The following is a 15,541-nucleotide window of genomic DNA, read 5'->3' on the forward strand; positions in this document are numbered from 1 at the left end:
AATATTAATAAGATGTCAAATAATATAAGATAATATTTTTGTTACACTTAATGTTAAGATGTGTACATACATTAAGATATCTTTTAATTTATTGCAATTTTAATTAAGTTAATAATAATGTAACTTAAATAGATTTATATATTAAAATAATTAAAAAACATTTTTCATTTTTCCATGTGTTTATAAATTTTATAACTTTCACATATTATACGATCTATGCCTTTTTCTCAACTTCATCACTGAATTTAGATAGTAATGTCACGTAATAATATTAATATCTGAATAATATGCGTCCGTGTGTAAATCAATTATAAATAAATTGGAATGTTATAATATATAACATCACCATGAAAATGTATGAAAGGGGTGGTTGATAAAACCAAATAAGAAATAAGGACGGTTTCGATTCAAAAAGTCAGAGCAACTGCAGACGCGCCGAGAAAGAGAAATCTCTCAGCTCGTAACCGGTATGTCTCCTTTGATGGGAAATCCGTGAAAAGTCGAGATTGAATTATCCTACCGTCGTCGCAGGGATAGAAGCGGACGAGAGAGCAAAACGAGAGAAAAAGAACTACAGACGAATACGGAAAGGGATGATGCGAGAGTGGGCGGAGAAGGAAAAGCGAGAAAGAGCGAAAGCGCCGCACGAGAGGAAGGGAAAATAAGAGAAAATAAAATATAGCCCGGCCATTGGCGCGACTTCGTTTCGTACATTTTATTTGAGCCAATTGGATTTATTTATGCGGGTGGCCCAGGGTTGGGGCGCACGAGAGGGTGAGTGAGGCGGAATGGCGGCCGGTAAAGGAGTTTCCCTCTTTTACCACCTCGCCACCCCACCACGCCCTTTCGCTGTCCGGACTCCGCACTTTATTGTATATTTAATTCCTTGTTGTTTATCTCCGTCCCGTTTTCGTACCTCGTGCAGGTTTAAACAGATATTTCAGCAGCAGAAGGCTGTTGTGAGAGCAAACGAGATGGCGAGACAGGGTGCAAAAGTAAAAGGGAAATGAGAGAATAAAGGGGTGATAAAATCTTGCCGAAGATGGCATTATTGCTCTTTGAATTCCGCTCCTGCATTTTCTACTGAAACTGCATTTCCGATATGTTGCAAAATTCGGATTTATTGATAGAAACAAATTAAATGCTGAATAAAATCAACTAATTTTTATCATTACAATCGCGGACTGTTTAATGGTAAAATATTTTTTTTAATCTTTTTAAAAAATGAGCAAAAAAACTGTGATAGAGAACTATGATAAGAAAATAACAAGCATTGCTTTTATAACTCTAAAAGTAACATAATAAAGCCTTTTTTTGTAAATATAAACAAAATATTTTAAAAATCTATATAAAAATAAATATATATAAAAATATTTATATAAATAAAAAATAGTTATTTCTTAAAATTATATCAATTAATATTTTGGTAATATTAGTTCCATACCTGTTAGATACAATAACATGGCATATACATATGTATACGTTGGTAAACCATACATTATTCTATCAGAATATGCTGTGGTTATTCTAGTCAAACAGCTAGATCAATCCAATAAATTCTGGCGAAATTGATAGAACCAGTTGGATACAAATGCTAGCAGAATAGCTCGCTTCCGCTTTTGAAACCACGAGTGCCAATTTAGATCGAGTCAATCCCTTACGCCATTGTTAAACAATATACATTTTTGGGGTATTTTGGGATATATAACAAACGGAAGTACAGATTTTATGTTATAGAGAAAGTATGATTTATAACAGGAATTTAACACAACAAATTGTAAATCTTAAGTGGGATGTTACAATGGCTTTTCTGTGAAGACATACAGCTTTAAAAACGTTGTATAATTACAAGTTTTTTTGTGTCAAGTTTTCGACAGTGGAAGGTATTTTGTATTTGCATCTTCGTTCGAAAAAGTCAATGATAAAAGTATATATACCGCTTTGGAGGAGGAATGAACCACGCACCGCAAAAGCAACCAGGAGCTACGAAGGATGGGGGAACTGGCTTACTTCCGGTTCGCCTATTCGCGCCACCATCCGGCACGAGCTGTATTCTCACGCTCATCTACATACTTGGCTATACATCAATATTCGGGGCGGCCAAAAAACGGATCTCGCTTTGCATATCGGACCCCCCGCTTGTGTCGTTTCTTCTTTCGTACAGATCTCAGTGGGACATCGCGTGGCAGATCCTGAGAAAGGAGTTGCGCAAAATACACCCCGCGGACTACCGCTCAAGACTTCATACGTGTCGATTAACTTATGAAAAAAATGGACCCAACACCCGTGATGTCGGGAATTAACGCAAAGCAGTTATGCTAAATGAAGCATAAACATGTTTGATCGAATTTTTTTTATTATTGTTCATGTCTTAAAACATTCGCGCTTATAACGATTTATATTAATCTCATTATTTTATTTACATAATCTAAAAATGTATTCAATCTAAATTCTCATTAGGGGGGGAGGAGGAATCTACAAATAAAAATAGATAATTAATCTAGGAAGATTTCCGTCGTGATTGAAGACATTTATGCTAAATAGTCGCCCTTTTTGGAAGAATTTTGGGTCATAAATTAAATCAATATTGAAGCCAGAAACGCGTTTTAATCATAGACACAACATGCGGTTAGTTGTTTTCTTACAAAAGGCTGACTCTTTGATTTTTCCACGTAATTATTATTCTTTACAAAAGATCACGGACTATGGCGCGAGCGGTACATTTGTACGAGCCTGAACGAAGGAATGTGGATTGCGTAATTTAAATAATTCAGGAATGACCCTGACCTCGGTTAGACTATACGGGATGACCTGCAGCCGGCGATTACAATCACAATGCACCGCCAAGTTCTCAGGGTAAGACAGGTAGCGCCGTCTGACCCGCATACATTAAATCGAAATCATCAGGTCTGCGCATCTACTCTCTATATATATAGATATAAACATATAGTATGTATATAAAGAAAGATAAAAAATTTCCGCAAGAGACACTACGGCATATTTATCAATCAATCATAATTGAATATTTTTAAAAAGTTATAATTACTCAGGTGTTTTCTTTCTGCAACTTATTCTATCTAAAGATAAAGAAAAACACAAAGATATAGAATAAAAAAATAATTTAATAAAAAATCAAGTGCTAATATAGATTTTAAAAAATTGATCTTGAAGAGGCAACGGTTGCATCATTCTCTTGCACTGCATTATTATCGCGCTCTCGATCGCGCTGAAAGCAGAAACTGGACTTATCCTCCATGGTACACGTAGACCGAAAAGAACCGAATATTTAACCGACATGTATTTAAATGGCGCGATTCGTTACATTAACATAACGGTAAAGCAATTCCGGATATCAAAGCTTGACTGCGTTCTACGTTCAAGGGTATGCATCTTGTCGAAATCCCACGGTGAGAAGTTAAATTGTTCGACCTTGAAATCAGCAATTTCGAATATAGGAGGATAGCTGATGTTTTCTAAATGACATGCAGGACGCACACGGCGTGGAACTCCGTGAGAAATTACAAACGATCAAAGGCTTTTCGACAATTGAAGATATGCAAAGTAGGAATCGCAAAATATGCAGCAACCGTTGTATATATCGGTTATAGAAAGACACGATGCGAAACCTTATGCAAATAATATAAGAGGCATACAGAGAGAGAGAGAGAGAGAGAGAGAGAGAGGGAGAGAGAGAGAGATACTTGTGTGAAGAGCTATAAATTTATAGTATGCTTATTACTTATATTTGTTGTATGTTCCTTATAATTCTTTATAAATTTTCTGTTATAGATAATTTTGATTATTAAAGTAGAATATAAAACTTAAAGCGAAATACAAAAAAAATTCTGTGAATAAATCAATGTGAAAAAATATTTTTTCATTAAATCTTTCGCAATTTATAAACAAAGGATTTCCGCTATAAATATAATTATTTCATTTATGTATTTATTAATTTATTATAAAAGTAATATAAATATATATAGCATACTTATATACATATATTAGTATTATATTATATAAACATGTATATTTGTAATTAAACTCGTTTGTAATTTATTTATAAATTCAAATAACATATACTGTTGCGCTTTATAAATGACGACGCAATTAACATTTCCATTTCATCGACAAAATTTGTTATACATTCAACGCATGATGTTAGTTACCATAATCCGATAATTAAGTAAATTCAGCTACAACACTGACTAGCTGCTCCCAAAATTTAGCTCGTTTAATAATTACGTACAATATATTGCGACAAATCATACTTTGTTTGTAAAAGCTGTTGCGAATGTAGAGAGAATGATTAGCTTTTTATAACTTCTAAAATAAATTATATTTTAAATCATTTGATTCAAATTTATACAAACATAAATTTAAATTATATAAAAAACATATAATAGTATGTTAATATTTGCATATTTAAATTAGAAACAATCTACTGCTCTACGCATCGTATAATAATAACAAAAGAATTTAAGTGGGCCTGCAGTGTTACTTGAGTCAGTTATTCTAATTGAGTATAAATTTATATTTATTTCCTGTCAACATCAATATCGTGCGAATTATTTACGAGCAATCTGGGATATATTGATCGTATCGTAAAATAAGAATGACGGAAAATATTGCCGATCAACGACCCTCTTTATAAACAGTGCTGCTAAAAATATCCAACACATCTAATAAAACAGCTTTAATCGAATTTATCGCGAATCTTTCAAATAACGGGAATTCATCGGAAATTTATCGAGAACGGTTTATCGAAAGTCGCGTGTACACATCGAATATCACGTGAGAATTAATTGAAGACATATCATATCGATTTTAATTAACTAAAAATGTCTCATTTTGTCAAACAATGCGGCACAGTACTAATAATAGCACGCGATCGAGATTCATTGACGAATAGCGTAGCCGGAGCAGAATTAACGTTTCGATGCTCGGAACTAAACGGCTGAAGGGTTGTAAGCTGGTATGCAGATGAGCCGACATGGTCGACCCCGGAGGCGGATGTTGGCAGTCTGCAGCTACGTAGACAATAGGCCAGTGCCATTATGTCCGTCGAATCCTAAAACCCCATAGAGTCGTTCTTCTCTGTCTATTATCCCACTGGTGGCAGGCCACATTGTGTATCCGGCCTGCCACGGGACTACGGCCATTGTCGGTCCACCTAATTATTCGCAAATCTTCCGCTCGTTGCCGGTAGCTCCCATCCTCTAACTCGCGAAATTCCATCGCTTCTAAAGCTACCCGGTTTGGTTGCGATTTACCCGATCTCTCGCCCCCTCGTTTTCCTATCCAATCAAATTTCCGTAAAATCAGATATTTAAAGACTGATAATATTCCCGTGCTCTCTCTTCGTCTTTTTCTCTTTTAATCTTGTATTTAATAATATTGAATTATATTCTTAATTTTTCGAGTACGCACAAAAGAAGGACTGTATATAGACGACGTTTTTGGGACAAAGTTTGCAATAAATCAACATATCGTAGATTGTTTTTATACGATGCTTCATTATTTTAGTGTAGTATTTTTTTATGGTATTTTTGTATAATATTATTTTATGTGTTAAATGAGAGTAATATAATACGTTCATCGTTTCTTTACAATTTTAGAAGTTATAGTCTTATAGCAACCAAATTGCGAGAAAATATCTTCGTATAATTTTTTTAAATTATTCCAGTCCTTTATTCCACGAAGAGCTTTCATTGTTAAAAAGCGTGAGAATAATATTTTCTGTTTGATTGATTTTTTGTTCTTTTATTTTGTAAAAATAATACGATTTTTAAAAATTTGCAGATAATGAAATTAACATTATTGTTTGATTGTGTGTGATAGACAATTCGCAAGTTTATTTTTATATTTAAAATGGTACAATAAAAATAATAAAACGACCAGACTCCTTATTTTTAATAAAATAAACTAAACAATTGTTAAAAAAAGAGCCGTATGGAGTCGGCGTCTTAAATTGTAATTTTTACGTTTCGACTTTAGTCCAAGCCATCCTCAGCGGTGTTAGTATTTATAAAACACGATTGACAAAATTCCGCATGTAGATGCGTATGTTAAGTTAGCACCCCAATATTGAAATTCCATAGTTCTGATTAGAGTTTCCGTTTCCTTTTGTCCAGACGAAGAATTCTCTATAATTTATAACAAGAGTTCCGCTTAATAACTATTTTTAAATAATTTTTTAAAAATGGGGTGCTAACTTCTAATCGAAATTCGAGATCGAATAGTTCTGAGCGAATAGCTTTCTCAATAGCTTTATTTAGTGAATACCTAGAGTTCCTGATGCATAAAAAAAATTTTTGAAAAATCCAAAAAATATTAAAAATTTTTGAAAAATCAATTTTTAGATACAATAGTTCTGATTAGAGTTCTTGCGTCCTTTTAACGAGACAAAGAGTTCTCTGTATTTTTTAATGCGAGATTCAGTTAATAACAATTATCATGTAGATAGGTACACAGATAATTAACTCGTTGCTCTAATATATTTAAAGAAACAAGACATCACACGGTTCATACAGTTACATAACTGATGGCATTACCTCCATATCCATTTTGATAAGAGTAAATTTAAATTTAATTTTTTTTTATTCTTTTTAATTTAATTTAATTTTTTTTATTCTTCTACGAAACAGCGTAAATTTAAGAGCTCACTTTTATTTTTTATTGGCGATGTAAGCAAAACTTCGAAAAAAATATATATACACGGAGAGAATTTTCTCTTAGAATTTAGCCTGAAAATCATGATAATAGTGGGACAACATAGTATTTCAAAGAATTGTATATGAGTTTCTTTAATTTACTCATATGTGTCATAATAAGATATGTAATATATTTTATTAATTTTACTAAAAGGTATAGTAAAATTTCAACATTTTAAAATATATTACGCAGTTTATGATTCTTTATTATTTTAAAAGAATAGATGCTAAGTAGTCATGAATATATAAAATAGCTTATACAATTTTTACCATATAGCATAATATTTTTAATCTGATTTAGTCGCTTATAATTTTACTATGTAACATAGTAATTGATCGACTATAATCGATATTTATCGGTTATTTTCGTTGTCGAGTGTGTCTCTAGCTACGCTAGAACTTACTCACTTCAAAACATTTTACAATCTGCATTATAATTTTTACTACATCATTTATAAAAAGTCTCTTGTATATTTCAAAAAATCTATCTTTACTGATAATATTTCATTATTGTCAAGTTGTCCCAAGCTTATTACCAAACATCATGAAATTTGTAATGAATTTTGCGGTAAAAAAATAACGAAAAATTCTCTCCGTGTAGGGGAGACCGGGACTGGTTGTCGTACGGGGTTGATTGTCAAAATGCTTATAACTCAAACAAGACACGGCAGAAAAATCTCTTTTTTTTATTGTAGATAGCTGATATAATATTAATTTGTTGTGTAAAATGGTTTGCACCACAAGCATTGTATATATTATTCATAGCGATTTTTGAGAAAATAAAGTTGATGAGTAAATTTTTATAATCATCTATTTTGTTGTCTGACAAGTCTTTGGCATTATTAATCGTAATATCCCTGTATTCATAGAAAATGACATATCTTAGAAGATCTTTGCTACAATTAAGTAATCATTATTCTGATTAAGTTTGTGAATACAATCTCTTTTATTAAAAATGGCTATGTGGGGTAGATTGACCAAAATGAGACGAGATTAGGTGATAATTAATTTTAATATCTTTAGAGGACACATTTTCAGGGAATATACTTACAAATATATTATATTTCATATAGATATATATTTTTTCATTTTTCATGTAGAAACTATATGATACAAAAATAAATTACGTATTTTATGATTAAAATAACTATTTTATTTGTATTAATACTATAATTACTATTATTTCTCAAAATATAGAACTGATATTAAAATAAAAATTGTGTTTTTTATATGTGTTGTCTATAATAAATATGCTACTGCCAATCCTAGAACGTGTGACAATCAACTTGTCATATTTTCACAGCATCATTTAAAATTAAATATTTATTTTTATGATATGATGTGAATTCACGAGTAATATTTTTTTTAATACCTAAAAGATGTAAGTATATTGTAACGTATATAATATTTCAAAATCAGGCATCCACTTTTTTCTAAAAATCAATAATCAAAAACTGACAATCGGCCCGGTCTCCCCTATAGGGTAAACTAGGGTATTATGGCCATACGGAAAAGATGACCATAGGCCATAATTTCTCCAACAATTGATAAATAGTGCATTTTTATAATCATTCTTAAAGATAATCAATATTTACAGTAGCTCATATGAGTACACTGTTCAAAATAACAATATTATAAATATTATCTAATATTTTTTCTTTCGACTATCTGCAAAGTTTCGCACGTGTCTGCTAAAAACTGTTATAATGTCTAATAAATTACAGTTAAGCTGCCATAATCAACATTACATACACAATAAAAGTACGTAAATTGCAAAGTGATCTATAATTAATACTTTTATTTTCACTATTTATTTATAAATACTGTGGCTATCTTTCTTAATATCATGGCCATCTTTTCCCTAAAAATCAGATAAGATGACCAATGCATACTTTGTAATATTTTGATAAAATTAAAGTTCTGTTAAGTATTTTCTCTTTAATTTCGATAGTATTTGTTACTTTAAGCTTCAGTGAAAGTAATATCCCAAATATCGTTAAAAAGTAACAAGAATAAATGTATATTTTTTGCATTTTAAAAAATTATGGCCATCATACTCGAGTTTACCCTATATTGAAGTCCTATAATTTGATGGTTACGATTTTGATTCGTACGCATCTTATTGTTTAATTACTAGAAATATATTGTTATGTGATGCTTTCTTAACTAAAAAAAATTAAATCACTTTCTTTTTCGTATAAATTTAAAAATTTAAAACAAACTTACCCCTGGATCATTTGATTCCGTCCTCTTATATGTAAACAAAGGAGCCAACTTGTCATAGAGGTTTACGCGTTCATGAAGATCCTTGAATGGGTTTTTAGTACTAAAGAAATCGAGGTCGACGTCTAAAATATACGGAGTATCTTTTTCAGGAAGATATTGGCGTAATGCTGAACTGACGGCTGTGAAGTCATCTTTCTGTAACATAAATATTAAATTCATATTATAGTATACGTCAATTTTTTTATGGCGTAGATTTTAATATTTTAAAATTTCAATATTTTAAAATATTAAAATCTACTTTTAAATTTCAATATTTTAAATATAAATTTTGTAATATTATACCAAGATTTTTATAAGTTTTTTTTTATGTTATCGAATATTTTTCCAACTTTTCTTTAATTTACTTTTCTACATTGAACAGTTTAAACACATAACTGCAATGTAAACAGTGGCTCGCGTAGTTTTACAAATTTTTGATATTTTCTACATTTTTCAACACTAATAGTCGTACTATTTTGGTTATTTGTCACTGAAAGCGAGGTTATTCACTGGAAGCTATCGCGTGATGAAACACGGGCATTCAGTTCTGCGAATTAGCGACGCTATATTACTCAATCCTTTTTTGACGCTATTCGCTGAGCACTGACATCACTGGCAAAACGTTGACGATAATTACGAATAAAATGATCGATTGCCGATGTTATATCGACGACCCACGGTTCAATTTTCGAACGGGATTTCACTACCACAGGAACACACGGGGCGGTCGGCGCGGCGAGGAGAGATCGGGGACGTGCGCAACCGTTCGTATGAACCGGATATTGTTCGTAGTGGGGCAAAACGATGCCGCCCGCGTATATAGAGGGTTTTTTGTGACGCGCAAAAAACAATGACTGCACTCGAATTAATTCTGTTAGAATTGATACTCGGGCCCGGCACTGGGATCGCAATTTGCATGCGTTCACAACAATGAAATACAACGGCGCACGCAGGGCGAGCTGCAATACTATCGCGAGAAGAGGAAAAGGGGGGAAGAAATGGGAGGAGGGGAAAAACCAACAATCAGACTGAGCAGTGGCTCTCAAAGCTTGTAATGTTCCCTATGAGTCGATCATTTAAAAAAAAAAAGTTTTACGACCGAATTGCGTAAATAAAAAAGTGCTTAAAATGTAAAAAGAGATAATGAAGAGATAAGCTATTATATTGAAAAATAAATCTTTATCTAGATAGAATAATTATTTTTTAATTTTATTGATATGACATGTTTAGTATGTAGAATCGTAAGTTCAAAATCATTAATTGATCCTTAAATTATTAATTTTTTACTTTACATAACTTTACTCCAATGTTTCTTACTTTAATATCTAAAAAAAAGTGTTCCATATGTAATTATATATAATTATATATAAATATATAAAAAATGTATACATATTTTATATACAATTATATATAATTACATATAATTATGTAAATACATATAACATTTTTTCCCGGGATACTTTTTTTCATCAAGCATTTGAATTCAAAATTAAAAAAATAGCAATGATATATTTTAAAACTATTGAAATTATCTATTTTTTTAATAGGTGTAAATTATGTAAAATGTTAGCTAATTTCAATAAGAAATAAGGAAACATTCTATCTATTCTGTATTATTTATATATTTTTTAAAACGTGAGAAAAATCTATTACACTACCAATATTTTATTAATTAAAAATATTTTATCATTAAATATTATAAATATGCTTTTGAATTATGATATAGCTCAAGTACAACCGCGGAATTTTCTGAAGCAAAGCGATTAATTTTTTGTGCCCCAATCTGCCACGTTGGCTGATAAGAGCGCTCGTTTTGCGCAATCTTTGCATCATACTCCGCAGATATTCATCGACCTTATGTCTGATTTAATATAATATGATTTTTTAACTAGACTGCTTGCGAATCTAGTTGACAGTGATGCCAACGAAGGCAATGCAATAAATGTGTTTTTGATTGGAATCTTTCGCACAAAGATCTTATCTTTTTTTCTTCAACAAGATGAGGCCACAGAATATGCGTTTATTGTATGCAATTATTTTATTACCACATTACGTTATTTTCTTATCGTTCTCATAAAGTGCATAATAATCATAATATTTGTGCAAATATCACGATGTTGGAATATCACAAGTGGACATATCGCAGCAAAACACATAACTGTAGAAAAGTTATTTGCGGTTTATATATATATATTTAAACAATTTTTTAATTGTACCCTTATCTTGCGAATTTGTACAAGCGACAAGCAAAGCTAACAAAGCGAGACGCATATGTACATGCGATGTTTCAGTCAAATAATCAATAAGGAAATAACAAATAATTCTTTTTATAAACTATTTTATAAATTATGTTGAATGAAACAAAAGAAAAACTGCAAGTTGCATAAAATGGTAGAAACAATTATTATTGAAGGAATTTCCTTGTGTCATACTGTTTTCAAGTTATCTTTGATAGTTTTTCCTTCTTACTTGACTAATGCCTCGCAGGCATACATTAACATTTAAAATTTCCTTCATACAAGTTCTTTATTGCATGATGCACGAGCAAACTGCAATATGTTAAGAACTTTCCACTCAATGGTGATTAATATTTTCAAACGAAACGTCATTATGCTATACATATATTTCATTTGTGATAATAATTGTAAATACTTAATGTTATTGTATAATTTATCTCGTTAAGTATTTTTCTTATCAAACCTTATTTTTTATGCTCATTTTTCTTTAGATTTCAGTTCCAACTTCCAATCCACTTATATAACCCAATTATAAAATTATATGGATAAGAGTAAAATTTATATTGATTTATAATGAAAATATACGCATTATAAATTATTTTTAAACTTAATATTCATCTAACATGCTTATAGCGCACGATGTCGTTAATTTATTTTTGTGGCGTATTTTTTATTATGTACGCGAATACGTATGAATATTATGTATAAAAGATATACGATAAAATGAAAATACGCCACGTACTGTTAACAATTGTCAATTATAATACAGGAAAATGCTCAAAGAGGAATGTCATTGCCGGCTAAATTTAAATCGTTCGAGCGCGATAGTCGGACATTGCACCCGGCGTAAGAGCAATAACACAATCCGTCGACTTTGATTTCGGCAGATATTTTCGTTCGTGCATCAAAGTTAGAATGTGATCGCAATAGTATTATTTTCATACTTATGAAACAAGATATATTTTTTAAACGTACATATTACAAAGATACAAAATTTATAAATATTTGTAGCTTCAATTTTGTAGAATTTTATGTGCAATAATTTTATTAATATTCACGATATCGATATAAAATAAATAAAACAGTCATAGAAACTTATAATTAATTTTCAACTTTGTTAAACAAAGTATAATAAGTAATGTATTCAATAATTATTATACTGATCATATATTGAACAGTGAAACTAATTTTTTCTCTTTTTTATTTTGTATTCAAATAATTCATACAGTTATTTTTTAGTTTCCAGAATTTTTAATATGGCATAGCACTTCATAGAATTCATATTCATAAAATCCTATATTTCGATCATTATTTCGCCACTTTTATTTCTTGATTCTTATATACAGATTAAAAATTATTTTTCAAATATACGTTTGCTGGTTTTTTTTCTTGATAAATTCTAATAAAAGCACTTCAAAGAGCAATTAAATGTACATTTGCGCAAATGAATATATACTTGAATAACACCAAACAAGCCTCACGAGAAGCATGTGGCCGCCCGCAAAAGGCTTACGTCTCTATGTGTGTATGCAACAGAAATCGTCGACCACAACCGCCGTCGCGGCCACAGTTAAGACACGAGCGGTGCCATATGCAAATAGTTGCATTGTCTTGACCTGAAGTGGCGTGATCTCAATCGGTTTATTGTGCTTTCACCGGCAGCTACGAGAGAGCATAGCGTCTAAAATTACAACTCGCTCATTTGTACCGGCATTTGTTCATGAAAACGCGAACGATTTTTCATTAAAAGTTTCCATACATTCAGGAAAATCGTATCGAATAAATTAAAAATTAATTGAAAGTGTGCGCAGATTATATAACTTGAATTCGAAATTGTCTGTCAATTGCTTTTAGTTATTTGAATTTTTTGAAGAAAATATAAAAAATATAAATATAATAATAAATAAAATATAATACATTTAAAAATATATATATCAAACATATACAAGTCTTGTTCTAATTCTTATTATTTTTATTCTTGTTTTAGATTAAATTCTATTTTATTTTGATCTTTTCTTAATTATTGTATTATTACTTGCGTATGTGTATATAGGAATATGTGATGTAGATGTTATGCGAATACTGCAATATAGTAAGTTTGGGTTTGTTCGTTATAAATGATCAGTCATTTTTATGGGAATTAATTCGATGTTACGATTACTACGTAACCGTAGTACTCGTATACAGATATCTATTTAATGAATCTAGAAATTGAAGTATTTATATGTTTTCTATAGGCACAGGCCGTTTTAGATTGTGGCGACTCGCCACTAGAGGTCCACGAGACTCACTCGGTTCGCGTAAGCACCGTGCCGCGCGAATTCCTTTTAAATAGAATATCATTCTGGATTCATTCCAGGCGTCTAAGGCAAGTCCCACACTACATTGCCTTACTGATGAGTCTAGTAGTGTGGGACCAGGACGAAACGCTGCGGCCGACCACGAAGCTTCGAGTCAGGCCTTCTTAGTGGACATTTCCATAAGATCAACAATAGCATAACGCACGCTCTTGGCTTTACACTAATTACTAATTGCATCATTATCGAATTGTATAATTATATATACAAGATATACAATAAAGTAATAATATGATAAATAATGAAACATTAATCATAAATATTTAATAAGAGTACAGTTCTGAATAAGTAATTTTATATTAATTATATATAATTAATGTATTCGAGGGAAAATTGTTCACTGCTCACTTCTTTCAATAAATAGAACGCCTAAGCAATTTTTATTAATAGATTGAACTCGATATATGACAATGAAGCAACATCTGTATAATCACAAATTATCTACTACTTCAATCCGATACGCATTCGCTCGCTCGCTCGCAATGCAATGAGTCTGCATATAGCGAACATTACGCAAGCGACCGAAGTGAATACCCAAGATTCGACGCAGAAGTCACGTTTTTATAGCATTCTCGTGTCGCGTCCCGCTGACCCCGCGCTCAAGCTCGTGCACGTCGATAATTAATTAATACGTGTTACGCAACGAGCGTGGGCGGTGCCCACGCTCGTTGCTCGATGACGCTCGACTATCCATTGAATTAGTAGAATTTCCAAGCGCGCGGTTACCCTGACTCGCGGCGGCGGCGGCGGCGGCGGCAGCGGCGTCGCGTTGGTCGTCTTTCAATCGCGCGCGCAAATCCACATCCGCGACACGCAATCAACGGCGCCGCGTGAGCTCGAGATATGTTCGTGCGCTCGGTCGATCGCTCGGGTGCCGATCCTGATGCATTGTTCTTGCACATGGCGAATTAGTCTCACGGACGGGGTCGAGTACGGCAGACGGTGTGTTAATTAAAACGATACCCCCCGTCGGCACGCGCGAGAATTTAAATTTCGCACATATGTCAAACCTGTGCTCCATACGTACACCAGTCGTTCCCTTACATATCATATATTTTTTGCTTTGCGTAAATTAATGTACTCTTAAATCTCATATTATGATCAACTCTGATCTTTTCACAGAACAAGTGGACCCACTTGTATAATCCATGGAATATTTCAAGCAGAACACACAAGTCATCATGACATAAAATTTGAACGTCAATTTTAAAATTAAAATAATAATTAATAAAAATTATTTTTCAATCAGCAACTTATCGTGACTAATTGTTGTTCTGCTCGGGCGCATTCTTGAAATCTGGCACGTTTTTCATTCCTTTCTTTAGTTTCTAGTATTTAACATAATTTACCGCTTATTTAATTCTCTATTTATATATAAAGCGTTTAAATTCGCAGAGCAAACAAAATTTGTACGCGAATAAAAACAAATCGAGGCAAGGGATTAATAGAAGTTTAAAAGTATTCTCAATCTCCGATCGGACTCTTATGTTTCGCGTCCTGTGACGATGTGTCTTCCTACAGAAATCCCATCGTACAAATGCTGTCGGTGCTCGTAAAGACGTCAAGTCTATCCTCTCTTCGATCAACGTCGCACGGCACGTTCGAGCACGTTGAGGAGCCAGCATACGGCGGCGACGTTCATCACGACGAGTCAGCACGTTTTGTAGGAGGGCTTCGTGGACGGGCCTTGGTGCTCAGTATGCAAGCTCAGTGGTGGCCGCATCCGGTAGGTATGCACTCGCGCGCGCAAGCTCGGAAACTCACGTTGCATTATGTATCCGTCTGTCGATACCGGGCACCACGCGTCAGCGCGATGATAAGAATAGAATAATAGAATTTTCTATGAACCTCTCCTGTCGCCGCGCCGGGGCGGTGTTGGGCAGAGAAAATATCCGTGGTACACACACACACACACACACATACACACACTCTCTCTCTCTCTCTCTCTCTCTCTCTCTCTCTCTCTCTCTCT

The 15,541-nt window shown here is 32.6% G+C and overlaps 1 protein-coding gene across 1 annotated transcript in view; it reads right to left on the reverse strand.

Annotated features, from left to right (window-relative positions):
• MESR6 (misexpression suppressor of ras 6) overlaps window positions 1-15,541 on the reverse strand; it is a 750,945-nt gene that overhangs the window by 240,700 nt on the left and 494,704 nt on the right. Inside the window, exon 5 of the mRNA XM_018510785.1 lies at window positions 8,937-9,131. Within this exon, the coding sequence (XP_018366287.1) occupies window positions 8,937-9,131 (195 nt within the window). The remainder of the gene's footprint in view (window positions 1-8,936; window positions 9,132-15,541) is intronic.

This window comes from Trachymyrmex cornetzi, unplaced genomic scaffold (genome assembly GCF_001594075.2).
Source record: "Trachymyrmex cornetzi isolate Tcor2-1 unplaced genomic scaffold, Tcor1.1 scaffold35, whole genome shotgun sequence".
In the NCBI taxonomy this organism is placed as follows: Eukaryota; Metazoa; Arthropoda; class Insecta; order Hymenoptera; family Formicidae; genus Trachymyrmex; species Trachymyrmex cornetzi.